This window comes from Anas acuta, chromosome 33 (genome assembly GCF_963932015.1).
Source record: "Anas acuta chromosome 33, bAnaAcu1.1, whole genome shotgun sequence".
NCBI classification, from domain to species: Eukaryota; Metazoa; Chordata; class Aves; order Anseriformes; family Anatidae; genus Anas; species Anas acuta.
This window is the reverse complement of record NC_089011.1, coordinates 251,538-277,780: the sequence shown is the minus strand read 5'-3', so window position 1 is coordinate 277,780 and position 26,243 is coordinate 251,538. Positions and strand designations below refer to the sequence as shown.

The following is a 26,243-nucleotide window of genomic DNA, read 5'->3' as shown; positions in this document are numbered from 1 at the left end:
AATTTGGGGGGGCACAAAAAATGGGGTCCTGGGGGGGGAGTTTGGGGTCGGGGGGGGTCCCCAAAATTTCGGGGGGGGCACGGTCCGGGGGGGGGCACAAAATTTGGGGGGGGGCATAAAAAATGGGGTCCTGGGGGGGGAGTTTGGGGTCGGGGGGGGCCAAAGGTTGGGGTTGGGGGGGCAAAATTGGGGGGGGGGCATAAAATTTGGGGGGGGGCACAAAAAATGGGGTCTGGGGGGGGAGTTCGGGTTCGGGGGGGGGGTTGGGGTTCAGGGGGGGGCAAAGGTTGGGGTTGGGGGGGCAAAATTGGGGGGGGCACGGTCCGGGGGGGGCACAAAATTTGGGGGGGGGGCATAAAATTTGGGGGGGGGCACAAAAAATGGGGTCCTGGGGGGGTGAGTTTGGGGTTCGGGGGGGGTTGGGGTTCGGGGGGGGCAAAGTTTGGGGTTGGGGGGGGCAAAACTGGGGGGGGCACGGTCTGGGGGGGGCACAAAATTTGGGGGGGACACAAAAAATGGGGTCCTGGGGGAGAGTTTGGGGTTCGGGGGGGGCAAAGGTTGGGGTTGGGGGGGCAAAATTGGGGGGGGGGGGCATAAAATTTGAGGGGGGGGCAAAAAATTTGGGGGGGGGGCATAAAAAATGGGGTCCTGGGGGGGGGAGTTTGGGGTCGGGGGGGGTCCCCAAATTTCGGGGGGGGCACGGTCCGGGGGGGGGCAGAAAATTTGAGGGGGGCACAAAAAATGGGGTCCGGGGGGTGAGTTTGGGTTCGGGGGGGGCAAAGGTTGGGATTGGGGGGGCAAAATTGGGGGGGGGGCATAAAATTTGAGGGGGGGGCACAAAAAATGGGGTCCTGGGGGGGAGTTTGGGGTCGGGGGGGCAAAGTATGGGGTTGGGGGGGCAAAATTGGGGGGGGAATAAAATTTGAGGGGGGGCACAAAATTTGGGGGGGGCACAAAATTTGAGGGGGGGCACAAAAAATGGGGTCCTGGGGGGGGAGTTTGGAGTTCAGGGGGGTCAATGTTTGGGGTGGGGGGGACAAAATTGGGGAGGGGGGCATAAAATTTGGGGGGGGGCCAAAAAATGGGGTCCTGGGGGGGGAGTTTGGGGTCGGGGGGGGCAAAGGTTGGGGTTGGGGGGGGCAAAATTGGGGGGGGCATAAAATTTGGGGGGGGCACAAAAAATGGGGTCCTTGGGGGAGGAGTTTGGGGTCCGGGGGGGGTCCCCAAAATTTCGGGGGGGGCACGGTCCGGGGGGGGGCAGAAAATTTGGGGGGGGCACAAAAAATGGGGTCCTGGGGGGGGGATTTTGGGGTCGGGGGGGGAAAGGTTGGGGTTGGGGGGGCAAAATTGGGGGGGGGCATAAAATTTGAGGGGGGGCACAAAGTTTGGGGGGGGAGGGAGTTTGGGGTCGGGGGGGGGCAAAGTTTGGGGTTGGGGGGGCAAAATTGGGGGGACAAAATTGGGGGGGTCACAAAATTTGAGGGGGGGGCATAAAATTTGGGGGGGGCATAAAAAATGGGGTCCTGGGGGGGAGTTTGGGGTCGGGGGGTGCAAAGGTTGGGGTTGGGGGGGCAAAATTGGGGGGGCACGGTCCGGGGGGGGCATAAAATTTGGGGGGGGTCCCAATAGGGAAGGGTCCCAATGAGGGTCTTAATGAGGGGGCACCCAATGAGGGGGTCCCAATGGGGGGGTCCCAATAAGGGGGGGTCCCGGGGGGGCACCCAATGGGGGGGGTCCCAGTGGGGGGGTCCCAGTGACGGTGTCCCAATGGGGGGGTCCCCAAGGGGGTGTCCCGGGGGGGTCTTATGGGAGGGGTCCCAATGGGGGGGTCCCAATGGGGGTCTTAATGGGGGGGGGTCCCAATAAAGGGGGGTCTCGGGGGGGTCTTAATGGGGGGCTCCCAATAAGGGGGGTCCAATGGGGGGGGTCCCAATAAGGGGGGGTTCCCTGGGGGGTCTTAATGGGAGGGTCCCGGTGGGGGTGTCCCAATGGGGGTGTCCCGGGGGGGGTCCTAATGGGGGGGGCACCCAATGGGGGGGATCCCAGTGGGGGGGTCCCAATAAGGGGGGGTTCCCGGGGGGGTCTTAATGGGAGGGTCCCGGTGGGGGTGTCCCAATGGGGGTGTCCCGGGGGGGGTCCTAATGGGGGGGGCACCCAATGGGGGGGATCCCAGTGGGGGGGTCCCAATAAGGGGGGGTTCCCGGGGGGGTCTTAATGGGAGGGTCCCGGTGGGGGTGTCCCAATGGGGGTGTCCCGGGGGGGGGGTCCAATGGGGGGGTCCCAATGGAGAGGGTCCCAATAGGGGGGGGTCCCGGGGGGGCACCCAATGGGGGGTGTCCCAATAAGGGGGGGGTCCCGGGGGGGTCTTAATGGGAGGGGTCCCAATGGGGGGGTCCCAATGGAGAGGGTCCCAATGGGGGTCTTAATGGGGGGTCCCAATAAAGGGGGGGGTCCCAGTGGGGGTCTTAATGTGGGGAGCACCCGATGGGGGGGTGACCCAATGGGGGGGTCCCAGTGGGGGGGTCCCAATGGGGGGGTCCCAATAAGGGGGGGGTCCCGGGGGGGTCTTAATGGGAAGGTCCCAATAAGGGGGGGGTCCCGGGGCGTCTTAATGGGGAGGGTCCCAATGGAGAGGGTCCCGGGGGGGGTCCCAATGGGAGGGTCCCAATGGGGGGGGGCACCCAATGGGGGGGTCCCAGTGTAGGGGTCCCGGTGGGGGGGTCCCAATGGGGGGGGCACCCAATGGGGGGGATCCCAGTGGGGGGGTCCCAATAAGGGGGGGTTCCCGGGGGGGTCTTAATGGGAAGGGTCCCAATGGGGGGGTCCCAGTGGGGGGGTCCCCAATAAGGGGGGTCCCAATGGGGGTCTTAATGGGGGGGGCACCCAATGGGGGGTGTCCCAATGGGGGGGTCCCGGTGGGGGTCTTAATGGGAAGGGTCCCAATGGGGGGATCCCTAAGGGGGTGTCCCGGGGTGGGGGTCCCAATGGGGGGGTCCCAATGGGGGGGGGCCCGGGGGGGGGTCTTAATGGAAAGGTCCCAATGGGGGGGGTCCCAATGGGGGTCTTAATGGGGGGGTCCCAATAAAGGGGGGGTCCCGGGGGGGTCTTAATGGGAGGGGTCCCAGTGGGGGGGTCTCAATGGGGGCGTCCCAATGGGGGTCTTAATGAGGGGGGTCCCAATAAGGGGGGGTCCTGGGGGGGGTCTTCATGGGGGGGGTCCCAGGGGGGGTCTTAATAGGGGGGGGGGCACCCAATGGGGGGGTCCAATAAGGGGGGTCCCGGGGGGGTCTTAATGGGGGGTTCCCAATAAGGGGGGGGTCCGGGGGGGTCTTAATGGGAAGGGTCCCAATGGGGGGGTCCCAATGGGGGGGTCCTGGGGGGTCTTAATGGGGGGGTCCCAATAAGGAGGGGTCCTTGGGGGGGGGGGGTTCCCAAATGGGGATTCCCAATGGGGGGGTCCCAAAGAGGGTCCCAATAAGGGGGGGTCCCAATGGGGGGGTCCCCAAGGGGGTGTCCCGGGGGGGGTCTTAATGGGGGGGTCGCAATAAGGGGGGGGTTCCGGGGGGGTCTTAATGGGAGGGGTCCCAATAAAGGTGGGGCCCCGGGGGGGGTCTTAATGGGGGGGGGTCTTAATGGGGGGGGCACCCAATGGGGGGGTCCCAGTGGGGGGGTCCCCAATAAGGGGGGTCACAATGGGGAGGGGTCCCAATTGGGGTGTTAATGGGGGGGGGGGGGTCCCAATAAGGGGGGTCCCAATGGGGATTCCAAGGGGGGGGGCACCCAATGGGGGGGGTCCCAGCAGAGGGTTCCTAATGGGGGGGTCCCAATAAGGAGGGGTCCCGGGAGGGGGTCTTAATGGGGGGGTCCCAATGGGGGGGTCCAATGGAGAGGGTCCCAATGGGGGTCTTAATGGGGGGTCCCAGTGGGGGGGTCTTAATGGGGGGGTCCCAATAAGGGGGGGTCCCAGTGACGGGGTCCCAATGGGGGGGGACCTGGGGGGGCACCCAATGGGGGTTGTCCCAATTGGGGGTCCCGGGGGGGTCTTAATGGGAAGGGTCCCAATGGGGGGGGGTCCCAGCAGAGGGTTCCCAATGGGGTGGTCCCTAAGAGGGGGTCCCAGTAGGGGGGACCCAATAAGGAGGGGGTCCCGGGGGGGGGTCCCTAAGAGGGGGTCCCAATGGGGGTGTCCCTGGGGGGTGTCCCAATGGGGTCTTAATGGGGGGGGCACCCAATGGGGGGTGTCCCCAAGGGGGTGTCCCGGGGGGGGGTCCCGATAAGGAGGGGTCCCAATGGGGGTCTTAATGGGGGGGTCCCAATAAGGGGGGGGTTCCGGGGGGGGGGTCCCAATGGGAGGGTCCCAATGGGGGGGGGGCACCCAATGGGGGGTCCCAGTGGGGGGGTCCCAATGGGGTGGTCCCTAAGGGGGTGTCCTGGGGGGGGTCCCAATGGGGGGGTCCCAATAAGGAGGGGGTTCCGGGGGGGGGTCTTAATGGGGGGGCACCCAATGGGGGTGTCCCAATAAGGGGGGGGTCCCGGGGGGGTCTTAATTGGAAGGGTCCCTAAGGGGGGGTCCCAGTGGGGGGGTCCCCAATAAGGGGGGTCACAATGGGGATTCCCAAGGGGGGGGGGCACCCAGTGGGGGGTGACCCAATGGGGGGTTCCCAATAAGGGGGGGGTCCCAGGGCGGTCTTAATGGGAGGGGTCCCAGTGGGGGGGTCTCAATGGGGGGATCCCAATAAGGGGGGGGTCCCAGGGGGGGTCTTAATGGGAAGGTCCCAATGGGGGGGGTCCCAATGGGGGTCTTAATGGGGGGGGCACCCAATGGGGGGGGTCCCAATGGGGGTGTCCCCAAGGGGGATGTCCCGGGGGGGGGTCCCAATGGGGGGGGGGTCCCAATGGGGGGGGGTCCCGGGGGGGGTCCCGGGGGGGTCTTAATGGGAGGGGTCCCAATAAGGGGGGGGTTCTGGGTGGGGGTCTTAATGGGGGGGTCCCAATAAAGGGGGGTCTCGGGGGGGTCTTAATGGGGGGCTCCCAATAAGGAGGGGTCCCAATGGTGGGGTCCCAATGGGAGGGGTCCCAATGGGGGTGTCCCAGGGGGGGTCCCAATGGGGGGGTCCCAATGGGAGGGGTCCCAATGGGGGGGTCCCAGGGGGGGTCCCAGTGGGGGGGTCCCAATGGGGGGGGTCCCAATGGGGCTGTCCCGGGGGGGGTCTCTGACCCTGATCCATGTGAGGCAGGGGCTGGGGTGCCCCCCCCGGGCGTGGCAGAGCAGCCGCAGGCCGGGTCCCGGCCCGGAACGAGGCGTTGGGGGGGGGGGCCTCGAGCCACACCTCCTGGGGGGGGTCTGGGGGCGGGGCCAACCGGGGACACGCCCCCTCAGGGCCCCGCCCACCAATGGGAACGGCCCCTCGGGGACACGCCCACCCGAGGCCACGCCCACCCAGGGCCACGCCCACCCCGCCCAGTGCACGCCCAGTACGGCCCAGTTGGGCGCTCCCAGTGACCCCCCCCAACCCCCTCCCAGTGCCTCCCAGTCCTCTCCCAGTTCCCACCAGTGCCTCCCAGTATACCCCAGTTCCTTCCAATCCCCCCCCCAGTTACCTCCCAGTCACTCCCAGTGCCCCCCAGTCCCCCCCAAATCCTCCCCCAATCCTCTCCCAGTCCCCTCCCAGTCCCTCCCAGTGCCCCCAGTCCCTCCCAGTGCCCCCAGTCCCCTCCCAGTGCCCCCCAATGCCCCCATACCCCCTCCCAGTCCCTCCCAGTGCCCCCCAATCCCCTTCCAATCCCCCCCAGGCCTCTCCCAGTCCCCTCCCAGTCCCACCCAGTGACCCCAATCCCCCCCCAGTCTCTCCCAATCCTCTCCCAGTCCCTCCCAGTGCCCCCCAATCCCCTCCCAGTGCTCCCATATCCCCTCCCAGTTACCTCCCAGTGCCCCCCAGTCCCCTCCCAGTCCCACCCAGTGACCCTCAATCCCCTCCCAGTGCCTCCCAATCACCTCCCAGTCTCCCCCCAGTTACCCCCCAGTTCCTCCCAGTGCCCTCCAGTCATCTCCCAGTGCCCCCCACTGCCCCCACACACCCTCCCAGTCCCTCCCAGTCCCTCCCAGTGCCCCCCAATCCCCTCCCAGTGCCCCCATATCCCCTCCCAGTTACCTCCCAGTCCCTCCCAGTCCCCTCCCAGTGCCCCCCACTGCCCCCACAACCCCTCCCAGTCCCTCCCAGTGCCCCCCAATCCCCTCCCAGTGCCCCCCAGTGCCCCCACACCCCCTCCCAGTTACCTCCGTGTGCCCCCCAGTCCCACCCAGTGACCCCAATCCCCTTCCAATCCTCCCCAGTCCTCTCCCAGTCCCTCCCAGTGCCCCCCAGTCCCCCCAATCTTCCCCAATCCTCTCCCAGTCCCCTCCCAGGCCCTCCCAGTGCTCCCCAGTCCCCTCCCAATCCCTCCCAATCCGCTCCCACCCCCCAAATCCCCCCCCAATCCTCTCCCAGTCCCCTCCCAGTCCCTCCCAGTGCCCCCCAATCCCCTCCCAGTGCCACCATATCCCCTCCCAGTTACCTCCCAGTGCCCCCCAATCCCCTTCCAATCCCCCCCAATCCTCTCCCAGTCCTTCCCAGTCCCTCCCAGTGTCCCCCAGTCCCCTCCCAGTGCCCCCCAATGCCCCCATATCCCCTCCCAGTGCCCCCATATCCCCTCCCAGTCCCTCCCAGTGCCCCCCAGTCCCCTCTCAGTGCCCCCCAATGCCCCCATACCCCCTCCCAGTCCCTCCCAGTCCCTCCCAGTGTCCCCCAGTCCCCTCCCAGTGCCCCCCACTGCCCACATATCCCCTCCCAGTCCCTTCCCAGTGCCCCCCAATGCCCCCACACCCCCTCCCAGTTACCTCCCAGTGCCTCCCAGTCCCCTCCCAGTCCCTCCCAGTGTCCCCCAATGCCCCCATACCCCCTCCCAGTTACCTCCCAGTGCCCCCCAGTCCCTTCCCAGTGCCCCCCAATGCCCCCATACCCCCTCCCAGTCCCTCCCAGTCCCTCCCAGTGTCCCCCAGTCCCCTCCCAGTGCCCCCCAATGCCCCCATATCCCCTCCCAGTGCCCCCCAATCCCCTCCCAGTCCCTCCCAGTCCCTCCCAGTCCCCTCCCAGTCCCTCCCAGTGCCCACCAGTCCCCTCCCAGTGCCCCCCAATGCCCCCACACCCCCTCCCAGTTACCTCCCACTGCCCCCCAGTCCCCTCCGAGTCCCTCCCAGTGCCCCCCAATCCCCTCCCAGTGCCCCCCACTGCCCCCATATCCCCTCCCAGTCCCTTCCCAGTGCCCCCCAATGCCCCCATATCCCCTCCCAGTGCCCCCATATCCCCTCCCAGTGCCCCCATATCCCCTCTCAGTCCCTCCCAGTGCCCCCCAGTCCCCTCCCAGTGCCCCCATATCCCCTCCCAGTCCCTCCCAGTGCCCCCCAGTCCCCTCCCAGTGCCCCCATATCCCCTCCCAGTCCCTCCCAGTGCCCCCCAGTCCCTCCCAGTGCCCCCATATCCCCTCCCAGTCCCTCCCAGTGCCCCCCAATCCCCTCCCAGTGCCCCCCAATCCCCTCCCAATCCCCCCCAATCCCCTCCCAGTGCCCCCCAATGCCCCCACACTCCCTCCCAGTTACCTCCCAGTGCCCCCCAGCACCCCCCCGCCCCCCCCCAGCACCCACGGGTGACGGCGAGCAGCAGGGTGGCGCTGTGGGTGCCCAGCCCCGGCCCCAGGGCCTCGCAGCGCAGGGGGCGGCCGTGGTCCCCCCGCTGCCCCAGCAGGGTCACGTTGCTCCCCGACACCCAGCCCCCCCCCGCCACCTGCACACGGGGGGGGGACATCAGCACGGGGACCCCAGGGGGACACCCAGGGGACCCCAAAGGGGCACCCCCGGGACCCCTCAGGGACCCCCAAGGGACCCCAGGGGCACCAAAGGGGCCCTAAAGGGACCCAAAGGGACACTCGGGGGGCGTTGGGGACACCAAAGACCCCCCCAGGACCCCAAAGACCCCCCCAGGGACCCCCCCAGGGGACATTGGGGACCCCAAAGACCCCCCCAGGGGACACCCAAGGGACACCCCCAGAACCCCAAAGGGACCCCAAAGACCCATAAAGGGACACCCAAGGGACATTGGGGACCCCCAAGGGACATCCCCGGGACCCCAAAGACCCCCAAAGGGACACCTGGGGGGCGTTGGGGACACCCAGGGGACACCCAGGGACCCCCCCAGGGGACATTGGGGACCCTCAGGGACATCGGGGACCCCAAAGACCCTCCCAGGGGACACCCAAGGGACACCCCCAGGACCCCAAAGGGACCCCAAAGACCCCCAAAGGGACACCCAGGGGACCTTGGGGACACCCAGGGGACAACCAGGGACCCCCCCAGGGGACATTGGGGACCCCAAAGACCCCCCCAGGATCCCAAAGAGCCCCCCCAGGGGACACCCAGGGGACATTTGGGACACTCAGGGGACATTGGGGACCCCAAAGACCACCCCAGGACCCCAAAGAGCCCCCCAGGGGACACCCAAGGGACACCCCCGGGACCCCAAAGACCCCCAAAGGGACACCCAGGGGACCTTGGGGACCCCCAAGGGACATCCCCGGGACCCCAAAGACCCCCAAAGGGACACCCAGGGGGCGTTGGGGACACCCAGGGGACACCCAGGGACCCCCCCAGGGGACATTGGGGACCCTCAGGGGACATTGGGGACCCCAAAGACCCCCCCAGGGGACACCCAAGGGACACCCCCAGGACCCCAAAGGGACCCCAAAGACCCCTAAAGGGACACCCAGGGGACATTGGGGACACCCAGGGGACACCGGGGACCCCAAAGACCCCCCCAGGGGACACCCAAGGGACTTTGGGGACACCCAGGGGACATTGGGGACCCCAAAGACCACCCCAGGACCCCAAAGAGCCCCCCAGGGGACACCCAAGGGACACTACTGGGACCCCAAAGGGACACCCAGGGGACATTGGGGACCCCAAAGACCCCAGCAGGGTCACGTTGCTCCCCGACACCCAGCCCCCCCCCGCCGCCTGCACACGGGGGGGGGGACATCAGCACGGGGACCCCAGGGGGACACCCAGGGGACCCCAAAGGGGCACCCCCGGGACCCCTCAGGGACCCCCGAGGGACCCCAGGGGGCTCCAAAGGGACCCCAAAGGGACCCAAAGGGACCCAAAGGGACACCCGGGGGGCACTGGGGACACCCAGGGGACACCCAGGACCCCCCCAGGGGACATTGGGGACCCTCAGGGACATTGGGGACACCAAAGACCCCAGCAGGGTCACGTTGCTCCCCGACACCCAGCCCCCCCCCGGCACCTGCACACGGGGGGGGGGACATCAGCACGGGGACCCCAGGGGGACACCCAGGGGACCCCAAAGGGGCACCCCCGGGACCCCAAAGGGACCCCCAAGGGGCTCCAAAGGGACCCTAAAGGGACCCAAAGACCCCCAAAGGGACACCTGGGGGGCGTTGGGGACACCCAGGGGACACACAGGGACCCCCCCCAGGGGACATTGGGGACCCTCAGGGACATTGGGGACCCCAAAGACCCCCCCCCAGGACCCCAAAGACCCCCCCCAGGAGACATTGGGGTCCCTCAGGGGACATTGGGGACCCCAAAGACCCCCCCAGGACCCCAAAGACCCCCAAGGGGACACCCAAGGGACACCCCCGGGACCCCAAAGGGACACCCGGGGGACCTTGGGGACACCCAGGGGCACCAAAGACCCCCCCAGGACCCCAAAGAGCCCCCCAGGGGACACCCAAGGGACACCCCTGGGACCCCAAAGGGACCCCAAAGACCCCCAAAGGGACACCCAGGGGACATTGGGGACCCCAAAGACCCCCTCAAGATCCCGAAGACCCCCCCCCAGGGGACACCCAAGGGACATTGGGGACCCTCAGGGACATTGGGGACCCCAAAGACCCCCCCAGGGGACACCCAAGGGACACCCCCAGGACCCCAAAGGGACCCCAAAGACCCCCAAAGGGACACCCGGGGGACATTGGGGACACCCAGGGGACACCCAGGGACCCCCCCAGGGGACACTGGGGACCCTCAGGGGACATCGGGGACCCCAAAGACCCCCTCAAGACCCCGAAGACCCCCCCCAGGGGACACCCAGGGACCCCCCCAGGGGACATTGGGGACCCCAAAGACCACCCCAGGACCCCAAAGACTCCCCCAGGGACCCCCCCAGGGGACATTGGGGACCCTCAGGGACATTGGGGACCCCAAAAACCACCCCAGGACCCCAAAGACCCCCCCCAGGGGACACCCAAGGGACATTGGGGACCCTCAGGGACATTGGGGACCCCAAAGACCCCCCCAGGGGACACCCAAGGGACACCCCCAGGACCCCAAAGGGACCCCAAAGACCCCCCCAGGGACCCCCCCAGGGGACATTGGGGACCCTCAGGGACATTGGGGACCCCGAAGACCCCTCAAGACCCCGAAGACCCCCCCAGGGGACACCCAGGGACCCCCCCCAGGGGACACTGAGGACCCCAAAGACCCCCCCCAAGACCCCAAAGACCCCCCCAGGGGACATTGGGGACACTCAGGGGACATTGGGGACCCCAAAAACCACCCCAGGACCCCAAAGAGCCGCCCCAGGGGACACCCAAGGGACACCCCCAGGACCCCAAAGGGACCCCAAAGACCCCCAAAGGGACACCCAGGGGACATTGGGGACACCCAGGGACCCCCCCAGGGGACATTGGGGACCCTCAGGGACATTGGGGACCCCAAAGACCCCCCCAGGACACCCCAAGACCCCCCCAGGGGACACCCAAGGGACACCCCCGGGACCCCAAAGGGACCCCAAAGACCCCCAAAGGGACACCCAGGGGACATTGGGGACACCCAGGGGACACCCAGGGACCCCCCCAGGGGACATTGGGGACCCTCAGGGGACATCGGGGACCCCAAAGACCCCCCCGAGACCCCAAAGACCCCCCCAGGGGACACCCAAGGGACACCCCCAGGACCCCAAAGGGACCCCAAAGACCCCCAAAGGGACACCCAGGGGACAACCAGGGACCCCCCCAGGGGACATTGGGGACCCTCAGGGGACATTGGGGACACCAAAGACCCCCCCGAGACCCCAGAGACCCCCCCAGGACACCCCAAGACCCCCCCCAGGGACTTGGGACCCCCCAGAGTGTCCCCAAAAGCCCCCCAGGGACCCCAAAATCCCCCCAAAACCCCCCAAAGACCCCCCCCAAAGACCCTCGGGGACATTTTGGGGACATCTGGGGACATTTGGGGACATTTGGGGACATTTTGGGGACATTTGGGGACATTTGGGGACATTTGGGGGGCCCCACCTGGGTGAGGGTGGTGTCGGTGGGCTCCAGCTCGCGGTCCCCCAGCCACCAGCGCAGGGTGACTGGGGGGTTACTGGGAGCACTGGTGCAGGACAGGGCCAGGGTCCCGTTCTCGGCCACCGTGGAGCCCCCCGAGATCGTCACCTCCGCGGGGGGGTCTGCGGGGGGGGCTCCCAGTATGCCCAGTGCCTCCCAGTATGGCCCACAGCTCCCCATACAGCTCCCCAGTAACCCCAGGGTGGAATCCCAGTATGCCCAGTGCCTCCCAGTATGGCCCAGAGCGTCCCATACAGCTCCCCAGTAACCCCAGGGTAGAATCCCAGTATGCCCAGTGCCTCCCAGTATAGCCCAGAGCTCCCAATCTCAACTCCCAGTAACCCCAGTGGCTCCCAGGTGGATTCCCAGTATGCCCAGTAGCTCCCAGTATGGCACACAGCTCCCTGTATAGCCTCCCAGTAACACCAGGGTGGAATCCCAGTATGCCCAGTAGCTCTCAGTATGGCCCACAGACACCTATACAGCCTCCCAGTAACCCCAGGAGCTCCCAGAGGGGAATCCCAGTATGCCCAGTGCCTCCCAGTATAGTCTAGAACTCCCAATCTCAGCTCCCAGTAATGCCAGTGGCTCCCAGGTGAAATCCCAGTATGCCCAGTAGCTCCCAGTATGGCCCACAGATCCCAATCTCATCTCCCAGTAACCCCAGTGGCTCCCAGGTGAAATCCCAGTATGCCCAGTAGTTCCCAGTACAGCCCAGAATTCCCAATCTCAGCTCCCAGTAACCCCAGTGGCTCCCAGGTGGAACCCCAGTATTCCCAGTAGCTCCCAGTATTGCCCACAGCTCCCCATACAGCCTCCCAGTAACCCCCGGGTGGAAGCCCAGTATGCCCAGTACCTCCCAGTCTAGCCCAGAGCTCCCAATCTCAACTCCCAGTAATGCCAGTGGCTCCCAGGTGGATTCCCAGAATGCCCAGTACCTCCCAGTATGGCCCACAGCTCCCCATACAGCTCCCCAGTAACCCCAGGGTAGAATCCCAGTATGCCCAGTGCCTCCCAGTATGTCCCAGAGCGCCCCATACAGCTCCCCAGTAACCGCAGAGGGGAATCCCAGTATCCCCAGTAGCTCCCAGTATAGCCTAGAACTCCCAATCTCAATTCCCAGTAATGTTAGTGGCTCCCAGGTGGATTCCCAGTATACCCAGTAGCTCCCAGTATGGCCTGCAGCTCCCTATATAGCCTCCCAGTAACACCAGGGTGGAATCCCAGTATGCCCAGTGCCTCCCAGTATAGCCTAGAACTCCCAATCTCAACTCCCAGTAACCCCAGTGGCTCCCAGGTGGATTCCCAGTATTCCCAGTAGCTCCCAGTATGGCACACAGCTCCCCATATAGCCTCCCAATAACCCCAGGGTGGAATCCCAGTATGCCCAGTGCCTCCCAGTATGGCCCACAGATACCAATGCAGCCTCCCAGTAACACCAGGGTGGAATCCCAGTATGCCCAGTGCCTCCCAGTATGGCCCACAGCTCCCCTTACAGCCTCCCAGTAACCCCAGGGTGGAATCCCAGTATGCCCAGTAGCTCCCAGTACAGCCCAGAATTCCCAATCTCAGCTCCCAGTAAACCCACTGGCTCCCAGGTGGAATCCCAGTATGCCCAGTAGCTCCCAGTATGGCACACAGCTCCCCATATAGCCTCCCAGTAACCCCAGGAGCTCCCAGAGGGGAATCCCAGTATGCCCAGTGCCTCCCAGTATAGCCTAGAACTCCCATTCTCAGCTCCCTGTGACCCCAATGGCTCCCAGGTGGAATCCCAGTATACCCAGTAGCTCCCAGTATGGGACACAGTTCCCTGTATAGCCTCCCAGTAACCCCAGGGTGGAATCCCAGTATGCCCAGTGCCTCCCAGTATGGCCCACAGCTCCCCTTACAGCCTCCCAGTAACCCCAGGGTGGAATCCTAGTATTCCCAGTGCCTCCCAGTATATCCCAGAACTCCCTATCTCAATTCCCAGTAACCCCAGTGGCTCCCAGGTGGAATCCCAGTATTCCCAGTAGCTCCCAGTATGGCCCACAGACACCTATACAGCTTCCCAGTAATCCCACTGGCTCCCAGATGGAATCCCAGTATGCCCAGTAGCTCCCAGTATTGCCCACAGCTCCCCATACAGCCTCCCAGTAACCCCCGGGTGGAAGCCCAGTATGCCCAGTACCTCCCAGTCTAGCCCAGAGCTCCCAATCTCAACTCCCAGTAATGCCAGTGGCTCCCAGGTGGATTCCCAGAATGCCCAGTACCTCCCAGTATGGCCCAGAGCGCCCCATATAGCTCCCCAGTAACCCCAGGGTGGAATCCCAGTATGCCCAGTAGCTCCCAGTATAACCTAGAACTCCCAATCTCAGCTCCCAGTAACCCCAGTGGCTCCCAGGTGGATTCCCAGTATTCCCAGTAGCTCCCAGTATGGCACACAGCTCCCCATATAGCCTCCCAATAACCCCAGGGTGGAATCCCAGTATGCCCAGTGCCTCCCAGTATGGCCCACAGCTCCCCAGTAAACCCAGGGTGGAATCCCAGTATTCCCCGTAGCTCCCAGTATGGCCCACAGATCCCAATCTCATCTCCCAGTAACCCCAGTGGCTCCCAGGTGAAATCCCAGTATTCCCAGAAGCTCCCAGTATAGCCTAGAACTCCCAATCTCAACTCCCAGTAACCCCAGTGGCTCCCAGGTGGAATCCCAGTAAGCCCAGTAGCTCCCAGTATGGCACACAGATCCCCATACAGCCTCCCAGTAACCCCAGGAGCTCCCAAGGGGGAATCCCAGTATCCCCAGTAGCTCCCAGTATAGCCCAGAGCTCCCAATCTCAACTCCCAGTAATGCCAGTGGCTCCCGGGTGGATTCCCAGTATCCCCAGTAGCTCCCAGTATGGCACACAGCTCCCCATATAGCCTCCCAGTAACCCCAGGAGCTCCCAGAGGGGAATCCCAGTATGCCCAGTAGCTCCCAGTATAGCCCAGAGCTCCCAATCTCAGCTCCCAGTAACCCCAGTGGCTCCCAGGTGAAATCCCAGTATCCCCAGTAGCTCCCAGTACAGCCTACAACTCCCAATCTCAACTCCCAGTAATGCCAGTGGCTCCCAGATGGAATCCCAGTATGCCCAGTGCCTCCCAGTATGTCTCACAGCTCCCCGTAGAGCTCCCCAATAACCCCAGGGTGGAATCCCAGTATCCTCAGTAGCTCCCAGTATAGCCCAGAGCTCCCAATCTCAATTCCCAGTAACGCCAGTGGCTCCCAGGTGGAATCCCAGTATGCCCAGTGCCTCCCAGTACAGCCCAGAATTCCCAGTCTCAGCTCTCAGTAACCCCAGTGGCTCCCAGGTGAAATCCCAGTATGCCCAGTAGCTCCCAGTATGGCCCACAGATCCCAGTCTCAGCTCTCAGTAACCCCAGTGGCTCCCAGGTGGAATCCCAGTATGCCCAGTAGCTCCCAGTATGGCCTGCAGCTCCCCATATAGCCTCCCAGTAACCCCAGGAGCTCCCAGAGGGGAATCCCAGTATGCCCAGTGCCTCCCAGTATAGCCTAGAACTCCCAATCTCAGCTCCCAGTGACCCCAGTGGCTCCCAGGTGGAATCCCAGTATACCCAGTAGCTCCCAGTATGGGACACAGCTCCCTGTATAGCCTCCCAGTAACACCAGGGTGGAATCCCAGTATGCCCAGTAGCTCCCAGTATGGCCCACAGATCCCCATACAGTTCCCCAGTAACCCCAGGGTGGAATCCCAGTATGCCCAGTGCCTCCCAGTATAGCCCACAGATCCCAATCTCAGCTCCCAGTAACCCCAGTGGCTCCCAGGTGGAATCCCAGTATCCCCAGTAGCTCCCAGTATGGCACACAGCTCCCTGTATAGCCTCCCAGTAACACCAGGGTGGAATCCCAGTATGCCCAGTGCCTCCCAGTATAGCCTAGAACTCCCAATCTCAGCTCCCAGTAACCCCAGTGGCTCCCAGGTGGAATCCCAGTATGCCCAGTGCCTCCCAGTATGGTCTGCTGATCTCAATACAGCCTCCCAGTAACCCCAGGAGCTCCCAAGGTGGAATCCCAGTATCCCCAGTAGCTCCCAGTACAAACCAGTGCCTCCCAGTAGGGTCTCCCAGTACTCCCAGTGCCCCCCAGTACCACCCAGTACCCCCAGCCCCCCTCCCAGCCCCTCCCAGTGCCCTGAGACACCCTCCCAGTCCCTCCCTGTGCCTCCTCCCAGTGCTCCCAGTACATCCCAGTACAACCCAGTGCCTCCCAGTAAGGTCTCCCAGCACTCCCAGTACCCCCAGTCCCTACCAACACCCCCAGGCCCCCCTCCCAGTCCCTCCCAGTATCCCCACACCCCCTCCCACCCCCCTTCAGCCCCTCTCCCAGCCCCTCCCAGTCCCTCCCAGTGCCACCTCCCAGTGCTCCCAGTACAAACCAGTACAACCCAGTGCCTCCCAATAAGGTCTCCCAGCACTCCCAGTACCCCCCAGTCCCTCCCAACACCCCCAGGCCCCCCTCCCAGTCCCTCCCAGTATCCCCAAAGCCCCTCCCACCCCCTTCCAGCCCCTCTCCCAGCCCCTCCCAGTGCTTTCCAGTGCAAACTAGTGCTCCCAGTACAAACCAGTGCCTCCCGGTAGGGTCTCCCAATGCCTCCCAGTGCCCCCCAGTATCCCCATACCCACTCCCAGTACCCCCATAGCCCCTCCCAACCCCCTTACAGTGCCCCCCAGTGTCCCCAGATCCGTCCCAGTCCCCCCCAGTCCCTCCCAGTGCCCCCTCCCAGTGCTCCCAGTACAACCCAGTGCCTCCCAGTAGAGTCTCCCAGTACAACCCAGTACCCCCAGACCCCCTCCCATCCCCCTCCCAGTCCCTCCCAGTATCCCCACACCCCCTCCCACACCCCTTCAGCCCCTCTCCCAGCCCCTCCCAGTCCCTCCCAGTGCCACCTCCCAGTGCTCCCAGTACAAACCAGTGCCTCCCAGTAGGGTCTCCCAGTACTCCCAGTGTCCCCCAGTACACCCCAATACCCCCATACTCCCTCCCAGTATCCCCACACCCCTTCCCACCCCCCCTCAGCCCCTCTCCCAGCCCCTCCCAGTACCTCCCAGTCCCTCCCAGTACCCGCTCCCAGTGCTCCCAGTACAAACCAGTACAACCCAGTGCCTCCCAGTAAGGTCTCCCAGCACTCCCAGTACTCCCCAGTCCCTCTCAGCACCCCCAGCCCCCCTCCCAGTGCCTCCCAGTATCCACAAACCCCCTCCCACCTCCCCCCAGCCCCCCTCCCAGCCCCTCCCATCCCCTCCCAGTCCCTCCCAGTGCTCCCAGTACAAACCAGTGCCTCCCAGTAGGGTCTCCCAGTACTCCCAGTGCCCCCCAGTACACCCCAATACCCCCATACTCCCTCCCAGTATCCCCAACCCCCCCCCACCTCCCCCCAGCCCCTCTCCCATCCCCTCCCAGTGCCTCCCAGTGCCTCCCAGTCCCTCCCAGTGCCTCCCAGTTACCCACAGGTCACCCGCAGGGTGACGCTGGCGGTGCCCCCCCCCCCGGCGGGGCTGTGGCTGTGACACCGCACGGTGGCTCCGTCGTCCCCCGGGGCCACCACCAGCGTCACCCGGCTGCGGGACAGCTCCCAGTGCTCCCAGTGCTCCCAGTTAGGGCGCGCCTCCGGCCCAGTATCACCAGTAACCGCCCAGTGCGACCACTGGGATTGGGCCCCAGGGCGCTCCGCCTGCCACGGGGCTGCCAGCGGGGTCCCGTCCTAGAGGGGGGGGGGACACCAGTGTGACCAGTATGACCAGTAAGCTCCCAGTGACCTCCCAGTATGACCAGTGACACGTCCCAGTATGACCAATAACCTCCCAGTGCTCCCAGTATAACAGTCCCCAGGGTGCTTGGCCACCCATGGGGCCCCATCCTAGCTCAGGGGACACCAGTATGACCAGTAGCCCCGCCCAGTGCCCTCCCAGTATGAAGAGTAACTTCCCAGTACCCTCCCAGTATGACCAGTGACACGTCCCAGTATGACCAGTAAGCGCCCAGTGCTCCCAGTATAACAGTACCCAGGGCACTTGGCCACCCATGGGGTCCCATCCTAGGTCAGGGGACACCAGTGTGACCAGTAGCCCCGCCCAGTGCCCTCCCAGTATGACCGGTAACCTCCCAGTGACCTCCCAGTATGACCAGTGACACGTCCCAGTATGACCAGTAAGCACCCAGTGCTCCCAGTATAACAGCCCCCAGGGTGCTTGGCCACCCATGGGGTCCCATCCTGGGGACATGGGGACACCAGTGTGACCAGTAGGACCTCCCAGTATAACCAGTGACCTCCCAGTGCCCTCCCAGTGCTCCCAGTGCCTCATCCCAGTACTCCCAGTAACCTCCCAGTGCTCCCAGTATAATAGCCCCCAGGGTGCTTGACCACCCATGGGGTCCCATCCTAGGTCAGGGGACACCAGTATGACCAGTATGACCAGTAGGACCTCCCAGTGACCTCCCAGTATGACCAGTGACCCGTCCCAGTAACTTCCCAGTATGACCAGTAAGCGCCCAGTGCTCCCAGTATAACAGCCCCCAGGGCACTTGGCCACCCATGGGGTCCCATCCTAGGTCAGGGGACACCAGTATGACCAGTAGCCCCTCCCAGTGCCCTCCCAGTATGACCAGTAACCTCCCAGTGCCCTCCCAGTATGACCAGTGACACGTCCCAGTATGACCAGTAAGCACCCAGTGCTCCCAGTATAACAGCCCCCAGGGCGCTTGGCCACCCATGGGGTCCCGTTCTGGGGACATGGGGACACCAGTATGACCAGTAGGACCTCCCAGTATAACCAGTGACCCCTCCCAGTTCCCCATCCCAGTGCTCCCAGTGTTCCCAGTGCTCCCTCCCAGTGCTCCCAGTTCCCCTCCCAGTGCCCCCAGTACCTCTCCCAGTGCCCCCATACCTTGCCCCAGTGCCCCCAGTACCCCTCCCAGTGCTCCCAGTGCTCCCAGTGCCCCTGTACCTCATCCCAGTGCCCCAGTGTTCTCTCCCAGTGCTCCCAGTTCCCCCTCCCAGTGCTCCCAGTACCCCTCCCAGTGCCCCAGTTCCCCCTCCCAGTGCCCCCAGTACCCTTCCCAGTGCTCCCAGTACCCCTCCCAGTCCCCCCAGTTCCCCCTCCCAGTGCTCCCAGTGCCCCCATACCTTGTCCCAGTTCTCCCAGTGCCCCTCCCAGTGCCCCCAGTACCTCTCCCAGTGCCCCCATACCTTGCCCCAGTGCCCCCAGTACCCCTCCCAGTGCTCCCAGTGCTCCCAGTGCCCCTGTACCTCATCCCAGTGCCCCAGTGTTCTCTCCCAGTGCTCCCAGTTCCCCCTCCCAGTGCTCCCAGTACCCCTCCCAGTGCCCCAGTTCCCCCTCCCAGTGCCCCCAGTACCCTTCCCAGTGCCCCCAGTGCCCCCATACCTTGTCCCAGTGCCCCCAGTGCCCCTCCCAGTCCCCCCAGTTCCCCCTCCCAGTGCTCCCAGTACCCCTCCCAGTCCCCCCAGTTCCCCCTCCCAGTGCTCCCAGTACCCCTCCCAGTCCCCCCAGTTCCCCCTCCCAGTGCTCCCAGTACCCCTCCCAGTCCCCCCAGTTCCCCCTCCCAGTGCTCCCAGTGCCCCCATACCTTGTCCCAGTTCTCCCAGTGCCCCTCCCAGTGCCCCCAGTACCCCTCCCAGTGCCCCCAGTTCCCCCTCCCAGTGCTCCCAGTGCCCCCATACCTTGTCCCAGTGTCCCCAGTACCCCTCCCAGTGGCCCCAGTTCCCCCTCCCAGTGTCCCCAGTACCCCTCCCAGTGCTCCCAGTTCCACATCCCAGTGTTCCCAGTGCCCCCATACCTTGTCCCAGTGCTCCCAGTACCCCTCCCAGTGCCCCCAGTTCCCCCTCCCAGTGCCCCAGTGCTCCAAGTGCCCCTCCCAGTGCCCCCAACACCCCTCCCAGTGCCCCAGTTCCCCCTCCCAGTCCCCCCAGTGGCCCTCCCAGTCCCCCCAGTTCCCCCTCCCAGTGCTTCCAGTGCTCCCAGTGCCCCCGTACCTTGTCCCAGTGCAGACTGGGAGGGGGGTTGCCCCCCCGCGCCACGCAGGCCAGCCGCAGCGTGTCCCCCGCCCGCACCTGGGGGGACTCCAGGCCCTCGATGGTGGGCGGCTCCGCCGGAACTGGGAGCACTGGGATCAACTGGGAGGCACTGGGAGAGCCCCAGGGCCCCCCCGGGGAGGGGAGGGGGGGAATGGGGGGGACTGGGGGGGGCTGGGAGGGACTGGGAATGGTCGAGGGCTTCATGGGGAGGGGACTTGGGGGGGTGGAGGGGTACTGGGAGGGACTGGGAGGGACTGGGATCAATTGGGAGGGACTGGGAGAGCCCCAGGGCCCCTCCAGGGAGGGGATGAAGGGGGTTGGGGGGGACTGGGAGGTACTGGGGGGGACTGGGGGGGACTGGGAGGGACTGGAGAGTTCATGGGGAGGGGACTTGGGGGGGTGGAGGGGTACTGGGAGGGACTGGGAGGGACTGGGATCAACTGGGAGGCACTGGGAGAGCCCCAGGGCCTGTACAGGGAGGGGCTGGGGGGGACTGGGCGGGACTGGGAGGGACTGGGAATGGTCAAGGGCTTCATGGGGAGGGGAATTGGGGGGGTGGAAGGGAACTGGGATGTACTGGGAGGTACTGGGAGAGACCGAGGATTCATGGGAATTGGAATGGGGGGGATGGAGGCATACTGGGAGGTACTGGGAGGTACTGGGAGGGGCCAAGGGCTTCATGGGGATGGGAATGGGGGGTGTGGAGGGGTACTGGGAGAGACTGGGAGGGACTGGGAGGAACTGGCAGGGCCAGAGAAATTAATGGGGTTGGGATCAGAAGGGGTGGAGGGGTACTGGGAGGGACTGGGAGGGACTGGGAGGGACTGGGAAAGGTCGAGGGCTTCATGGGGATGGGAATGGTGGGGATGGAGGGGTACTGGGAGGGACTGGGAGGTACTGGGAGGGACTGGGAGGTACTGGGAGGGACTGGGAATGGCCAAGGGCTTCATGAGGATGGGGATTGGGGGGCTGGAGGGGTACTGGGAGGGACTGGGAGGTACTGGGAAGGACTGGGAATGGCCAGGGGAAGGGAACGGAGGGGATGGAGTGGTACTGGGAGCAACTGGGAGGGACTGGGAAGTGCCGAGAACTTGAAGGGGACGGGGCTGGCGGGGCTGGGGGTTACTGGGAGTTCCTGAGGGCATGGCGGGGAGGTACTGGGAGGAACTGGGGGGTTACTGGGAGCACTGGGAGCACTCACAGAGGACGCTGACGGTGATGGCCGCCGCCGCCGGGTCCCCCCCGGCCTCGTTGGAGGCCGAGCAGACGAGGCGCTGCCCGTGAGCCCCCCGCTGCGGAGACACCCTGCAACCCCCCTCAAACTGGGCCAAACTGGGACATACTGGGATGGGTTGGGGGTACTGGGATGGGATGGGGTCTACAGGGCCCCAACGGGAAGTGTTGGGGTGTAGTGGTGGGACTGGGCCAAACTGGGAGGGACTAGGCCTTGCTAGGCCCGACTAGGCCCTACTAGGCCACACTGGGCCAAACTAGGCCAAACTGGGCCATACTGGGATGGACTGGAATGGGCTAGGGGGTACTGGGATGGGATGGGGTCTACTGGGATGGGATGGGGTCTACTGGGCCCCAGCGGGAGGTGTTGGGGTGTAGTGGTGGGACTGGGCCAAACTGGGAGGGACTAGGCCTTGTTAGGCCCGACTAGGCCCTACTAGGCTATACTGGGCCCTACTGGGCCAAACTGGGACATACTGGGCCAAACTGGGATGGACTGGGATGGGCTGGGGGTACTAGGATGGGATGGGGTCTACTGGGCCCCAATGGGAGGTACTGGGGTGTAGTGGTGGGACTGGGGCAGACTGGGAGGGACTGGGGCCTACTAAGTCCAACTAGGCCCTACTAGGCCTGACTAGGCCATACTGGGCCCTACTGGGCCAAACTGGACCAAACTGGGATGGGCTGGGGGTACTAGGATGGGATGGGGTCTACCAGGCCCCAATGGGAGGTGCTGGGGTGTAGTGGGGGAGACTGGGACAAACTGGGAGCGACTAGGGCCTATTAGGTTTGACTAGGTCCAACTAGGCCTGACTAGGCCATACTGGGCCATACTGGGCCATACTGGGACAGGCTGGGACGGGATGGGGTCTACCGGGCCCCAACGGGAGGTGTTGGGGTATAGTGGGGGAGACTGGGGCAAACTGGGAGGGACTAGGGCCTACTAAGTCCAACTAGGCCCTACTAGGTCTGACTAGGTCATACTGGGCCAAACTGGGCCAAACTGGGATGGGCTGGGGGTACTGGGATGGGCTGGGGTCTACTGGGCCCCAACAGGAGGTGCTGGGGTGTAGTGGGGGAGACTGGGGCAAACTGGGAGGGACTAGACCTTGTTAGGCCCAACTAGGCCCTACTAGGCTATACTGGGCCATACTGGGCCAAACTGGGCCAAACTGGGATGGACTGGGATGGGCTAGGGGGTACTGGGATGGGATGGGGTCTACTGGGCCCTAATGGGAGGTGCTGGGGTGTAGTGGTTGGACTGGGCCAGACTGGGAGGGACTAGGCCTTGCTAGGCCCAACTAGGCCCTACTAGGTTATACTGGGCCATACTGGGCCAAACTGGGACGGACTGGGACATACTGGAGTCTACCGGGCCCCAACAGGAGGTGTTGGGGTGTAGTGGTGGGACTGGGCCAAACTGGGAGGGACTAGGGCCTATTAGGTTCGACTAGGCCCTACTAGGCCTGACTAGGTCATACTGGGCCATACTGGGCCAAACTGGGATGGACTGGGATGGGCTAGGGGGTACTGGGATGGGATGGGGTCTACTGGGCCCCAAATGGAGGTGCTGGGGTGTAGTGGTGGGACTGGGACAAACTGGGAGCGACTAGGGCCTATTAGGTTTGACTAGGTCCAACTAGGCCTCACTAGGCCATACTGGGCCATACTGGGCCATACTGGGACGGGCTGGGATGGGATGGGGTCTACTGGGATGGGATGGGGTCTACTGGGATGGGATGGGAGGTGTTGGGGTGTAGTGGGGGAGACTGGGACAAACTGGGAGGGACTAGGGCCTATTAGGTTCGACTAGGTCCTACTAGGCCCTACTGGGCCATACTGGGCCAAACTGGGCCATACTGGGACAGACAGGGATGGGCTAGGGGGTACTGGGATGGGATGGGGTCTACTGGGCCCCAATGGGAGGGTATAGTGGTGGGACTGGGACAAACTGGGAGGGACTAGGCCCTAATGGGTCCAACTAAGCCCTACTGGGTCCCACTGGGCCAAACTGGGCCAAACTGGGATGGGATGGGGTCTACTGGGATGGGATGGGTCTACTGGGCCACAGTGGGAGGTGCTGGGGTGTAGTGGTGGGACTGGGGCAAACTGGGAGGGACTAGGGCCTACTAGGTCCTATTGGGCTGCACTGGGCCTCACTGGGATATACTGGGCCAGACTGGGGTATACTGGGCTGGGCCAGGTCATGTTGGACTGGGATATACTGGGACAGACTGGACAACGATGGCGTACACTGGGCTGGGCCAGACTGGGCCCTACTGGGATATACTGGGCCGAGCTAGGATATACTGGAAGAGACAGGGCCCTTACTGGGCTGTACTGGGATATACTGGGTTTGTACTGGGGTATACTGGGCTACACTGGGATATACTGGGCTGTGCTGAGCCAGATGGGGCCATGCTGCCCTGCCCTCACCAGTACTGGTGTAGAGCAGCCCATACTGGGCCATACTGGGCCGTACTGGACCATAGCAGCCTATTATGGGCCATAATGGTCCATACTGGTCTGTACTGGTTTGTACTGGTCTATACTGGTACTCACCGGACAGTGACCTCGGTGGAGCTCAGTTTGGGGTTGTCGTCGTCCTCGAAGACGCGCGAGGAGACCTCGGGCAGCGGCTCCCCCCCTGCACCCCAAAATTGCCCCAAAATCACCCCAAATCACCCCAAAATCCCTCCCCGGACGCAGCACGTCCAGAAGGCGACAGATTCACCCCCAAATCACCTCCAAATCACCCCAAAGCCACCCAAAATTTCCCCCAAATGGGCCCCACCTCTCCCCCCCTCAAAAAAATCACCACCCAACTGCCCCAAAATCTGCCCAAATGACCCCAAATCCTCCCCGAGGCACTTCTAAAAATGACCATTGAAACTGAGCCCCCCAAATCCCCTAAATCCCCCCAAAATCTCCCCCAACACCCCCAACTCCCCCAAATCCACTCAATCCCACCCAAAATCCCCCCCAACCTCGCCCCACCCCCTCCCAACCTCCCCCAAAAATGTAATTTTCCCAAAATGACCCCAAATGACCCCAAATCCCACAAACCTCCCAAATCCCCCCAAATACCCCAAATCTCCCCCAAATCCCTCCCAAACCTCCCTCAAAACCCCCAAAATCCCCCAACCCTGCCCCAACCCCTCCCACCTCCAAAAAATGTAATTTTCCCCAAAAGACCCCAATCGACCCCAAAATCCCACTGCCCCCTAAATTCCCCAAATCTCCAGAATCCACCCCAAAATCCCCCCAAAACCCCCAAATCCCCCCAAAGTCCCCCCCAGACCCCTCCCCACCCCCTCCCACCCCCCAAAAATTTAAATTTCCCCAAATCCCCCAAAATAACCCCAAATCCCTCAAACCTCCAGAATCCGCCCCAAACCCCCCGAAATCCCCCCAAATCCCCCAAATCCCCCCCAAAATCCCCCCCCAGACCCCTCCCCACCCCCTCCCACCCCCCAAAAAATTCAAATTTCCCCAAATCCCCCCAAATAACCCCAAATCCCCCTTCCCCAAATCCCCCCTAAACCCCTCCCCCGGCTCTAAGCCCCGCCCACAACCCCCAAAGCCCCGCCCCCAAGCCCCCAAGCCCCGCCCCTCTCAGGCCCCGCCCCCCTGGCTAAGCCCCGCCCCTCTCACCCAACGCCAGCAGCAGATTGGCCGGGGCCGCGCCCGTCCCGCCCGGCAGCGCACCTCAAGCTCCGCCCCCTCCCGCCACGGAAGCTCCGCCCCCGGGGGCAGCTCCAGGCTGGGGGGGGCCGGGGGCACTGGGAGGTGGGGGGGGGGATCCCAGTTAGTCCCAGTAACGGCCAGTGTGCTCCCAGTAAGCCCCCAGTGCCTCCCAGTGACCCTCCCAGTATCTACCGGTAACACTCCAGTGGCTACCAGTAACTCCCAGTGCCTCCCAGTAACCCCCCAGTGGCTTCAGGTAACACCCCAGTGACTCCCAGTAACCCTCCAGTGACTCCCAGTAACCCCCCAGTGGCTTCCAGTAACACCCCAGTGACTCCCAGTAATACCCCAGTGCCTCCCAGTCCCCTCCCAGTCCCTCCCAGTGCCCCCCAGTCCCCTCCCAGTCCCTCCCAGTGCTCACCAGTTCCCCCAGTCCCCTCCCAGTCCTTCCCAGTACCTTCCAGCCCCTCCCACTGCCCCTTAGTCTCTCCCAGTTTCTCCCCCAGTGCCTCCCAGTCCCCTCCCAGTCCCTCCCAGTGCCCACCAGTCCCCTCCCAGTCCCCTCCCAGTCCCTCCCAATCCCCTCCCAGCCCCCCCAGTCCCCCCCACACCCCCCTCCCAGTTCCCCCCAGACCCTCCCAGTGCCTCCCAATCCCCTCCCATCCCCTCCCAGTGCCATCCCAGTGCCCCCCAACCCCCTCCCAGTCCTTCCCAGTCCCCCCAGTCCCCCCCAGTGCCCCCCAATCCCCTCCCAGTCCTTCCCAATCCCCTCCCAGCCCCCCCCCCCACCCCCTCCCAGTCCCTCCCAGTCCCTCCCAGTTCCCCTCACCCAGTACTCGGAGCTGGGCGGGCCGGGACCCCCCTGGTTCCGTTGCCGACCCCCACCTGGCACTGGAAGACGTCGTCGTCCTCCAGCCCCACCCCCACGATGCGCAGGTGGTGCTCGCCTGGGGGTGGGGCCAGAGGGGGGGCGGGGCTTCAGGCCACGCCCCCTCCAGGTGGCCACGCCCCCTTTAGCCCCGCCCACTCCCCCGCTTAGCCCCGCCCCCTTTCCCATATATGGACCTTACTTCCAGTTTAACCCCGCCCCTTTCCCCTTCAGCCCCGCCCCCTTTCCATTTAGCCCCGCCCCCTCCCATTTAGCCCCGCCCCTTCCAACTTAGCCCCGCCCCCTCCCTCAAGCCCCGCCCCTTTTCCCCAACTAGCCCCGCCCCCTTTCCAAGAAGGGGGAAACTGGGAGGCACTGGGGGGTTACTGGGAGGCACTGGGGGGTTACTGGGATCCACTGGGGGCTTACTGGGAGCCACTGGGGTGTTACTGGGAGATACTGCGGGGTTACTGGGAGCCACTGGGGTGTTACCGGGAGATACTGGGGGGTTACTGGGAGGCACTGGAGTGTTACTGGGAGATACCGGGGGGTTACTGGGAGGCACTGGGGTGTTACCGGGAGATACTGGGGGGTTACTGTGAGGCACTAGGGTGTTACTGGGAGATACTGGGAGGGTTACTGGGAGGCACTGGGGGGTTACTGGGAGATACTGGTGTGTTACTGGGAGATACTGGGGTGTTACTGGGATCCACTGGGGGCTTACTGGGAGCCACTGGGGTGTTACTGGGAGATACTGGGGAGTAACTGGGAGGCACTGGGGTGTTACCGGGAGATACTGGGGGCTTACTGGGAGCCACTGGGGTGTTACTGGGAGATTCTGGGGGGTTACTGGGAGCCACTGGGGTGTTACCGGGAGATACTGGGAGGGTTACTGAGAGCCACTGGGGTGTTACTGGGAGATACTGGGAGGCTTACTGGGAGGCACTGGGGTGTTACTGGGATCCACTGGGGGCTTACTGGGAGGCACTGGTGTGTTA

At 64.6% G+C, this 26,243-nt stretch overlaps 1 protein-coding gene and 1 long non-coding RNA gene across 2 annotated transcripts in view; one reads left to right on the top strand and one right to left on the bottom strand.

Annotated features, from left to right (window-relative positions):
* Positions 1-26,243, bottom strand: part of NPHS1 (NPHS1 adhesion molecule, nephrin) — a 57,509-nt gene that overhangs the window by 30,779 nt on the left and 487 nt on the right. Inside the window, 8 exon segments of the mRNA XM_068664536.1 lie at positions 7,682-7,820; positions 11,350-11,507; positions 16,874-17,126; positions 19,416-19,537; positions 20,659-20,762; positions 23,253-23,337; positions 24,345-24,398; positions 25,214-25,324. Coding sequence (XP_068520637.1) covers positions 7,682-7,820; positions 11,350-11,507; positions 16,874-17,126; positions 19,416-19,537; positions 20,659-20,762; positions 23,253-23,337; positions 24,345-24,398; positions 25,214-25,324 — 1,026 coding nt within the window.
* On the top strand, positions 21,415-22,288 carry LOC137846575 (uncharacterized). Its single transcript, XR_011090554.1, has 3 exons — positions 21,415-21,487; positions 21,807-22,005; positions 22,165-22,288. It is a non-coding gene; the product is annotated as an uncharacterized lncRNA (long non-coding RNA).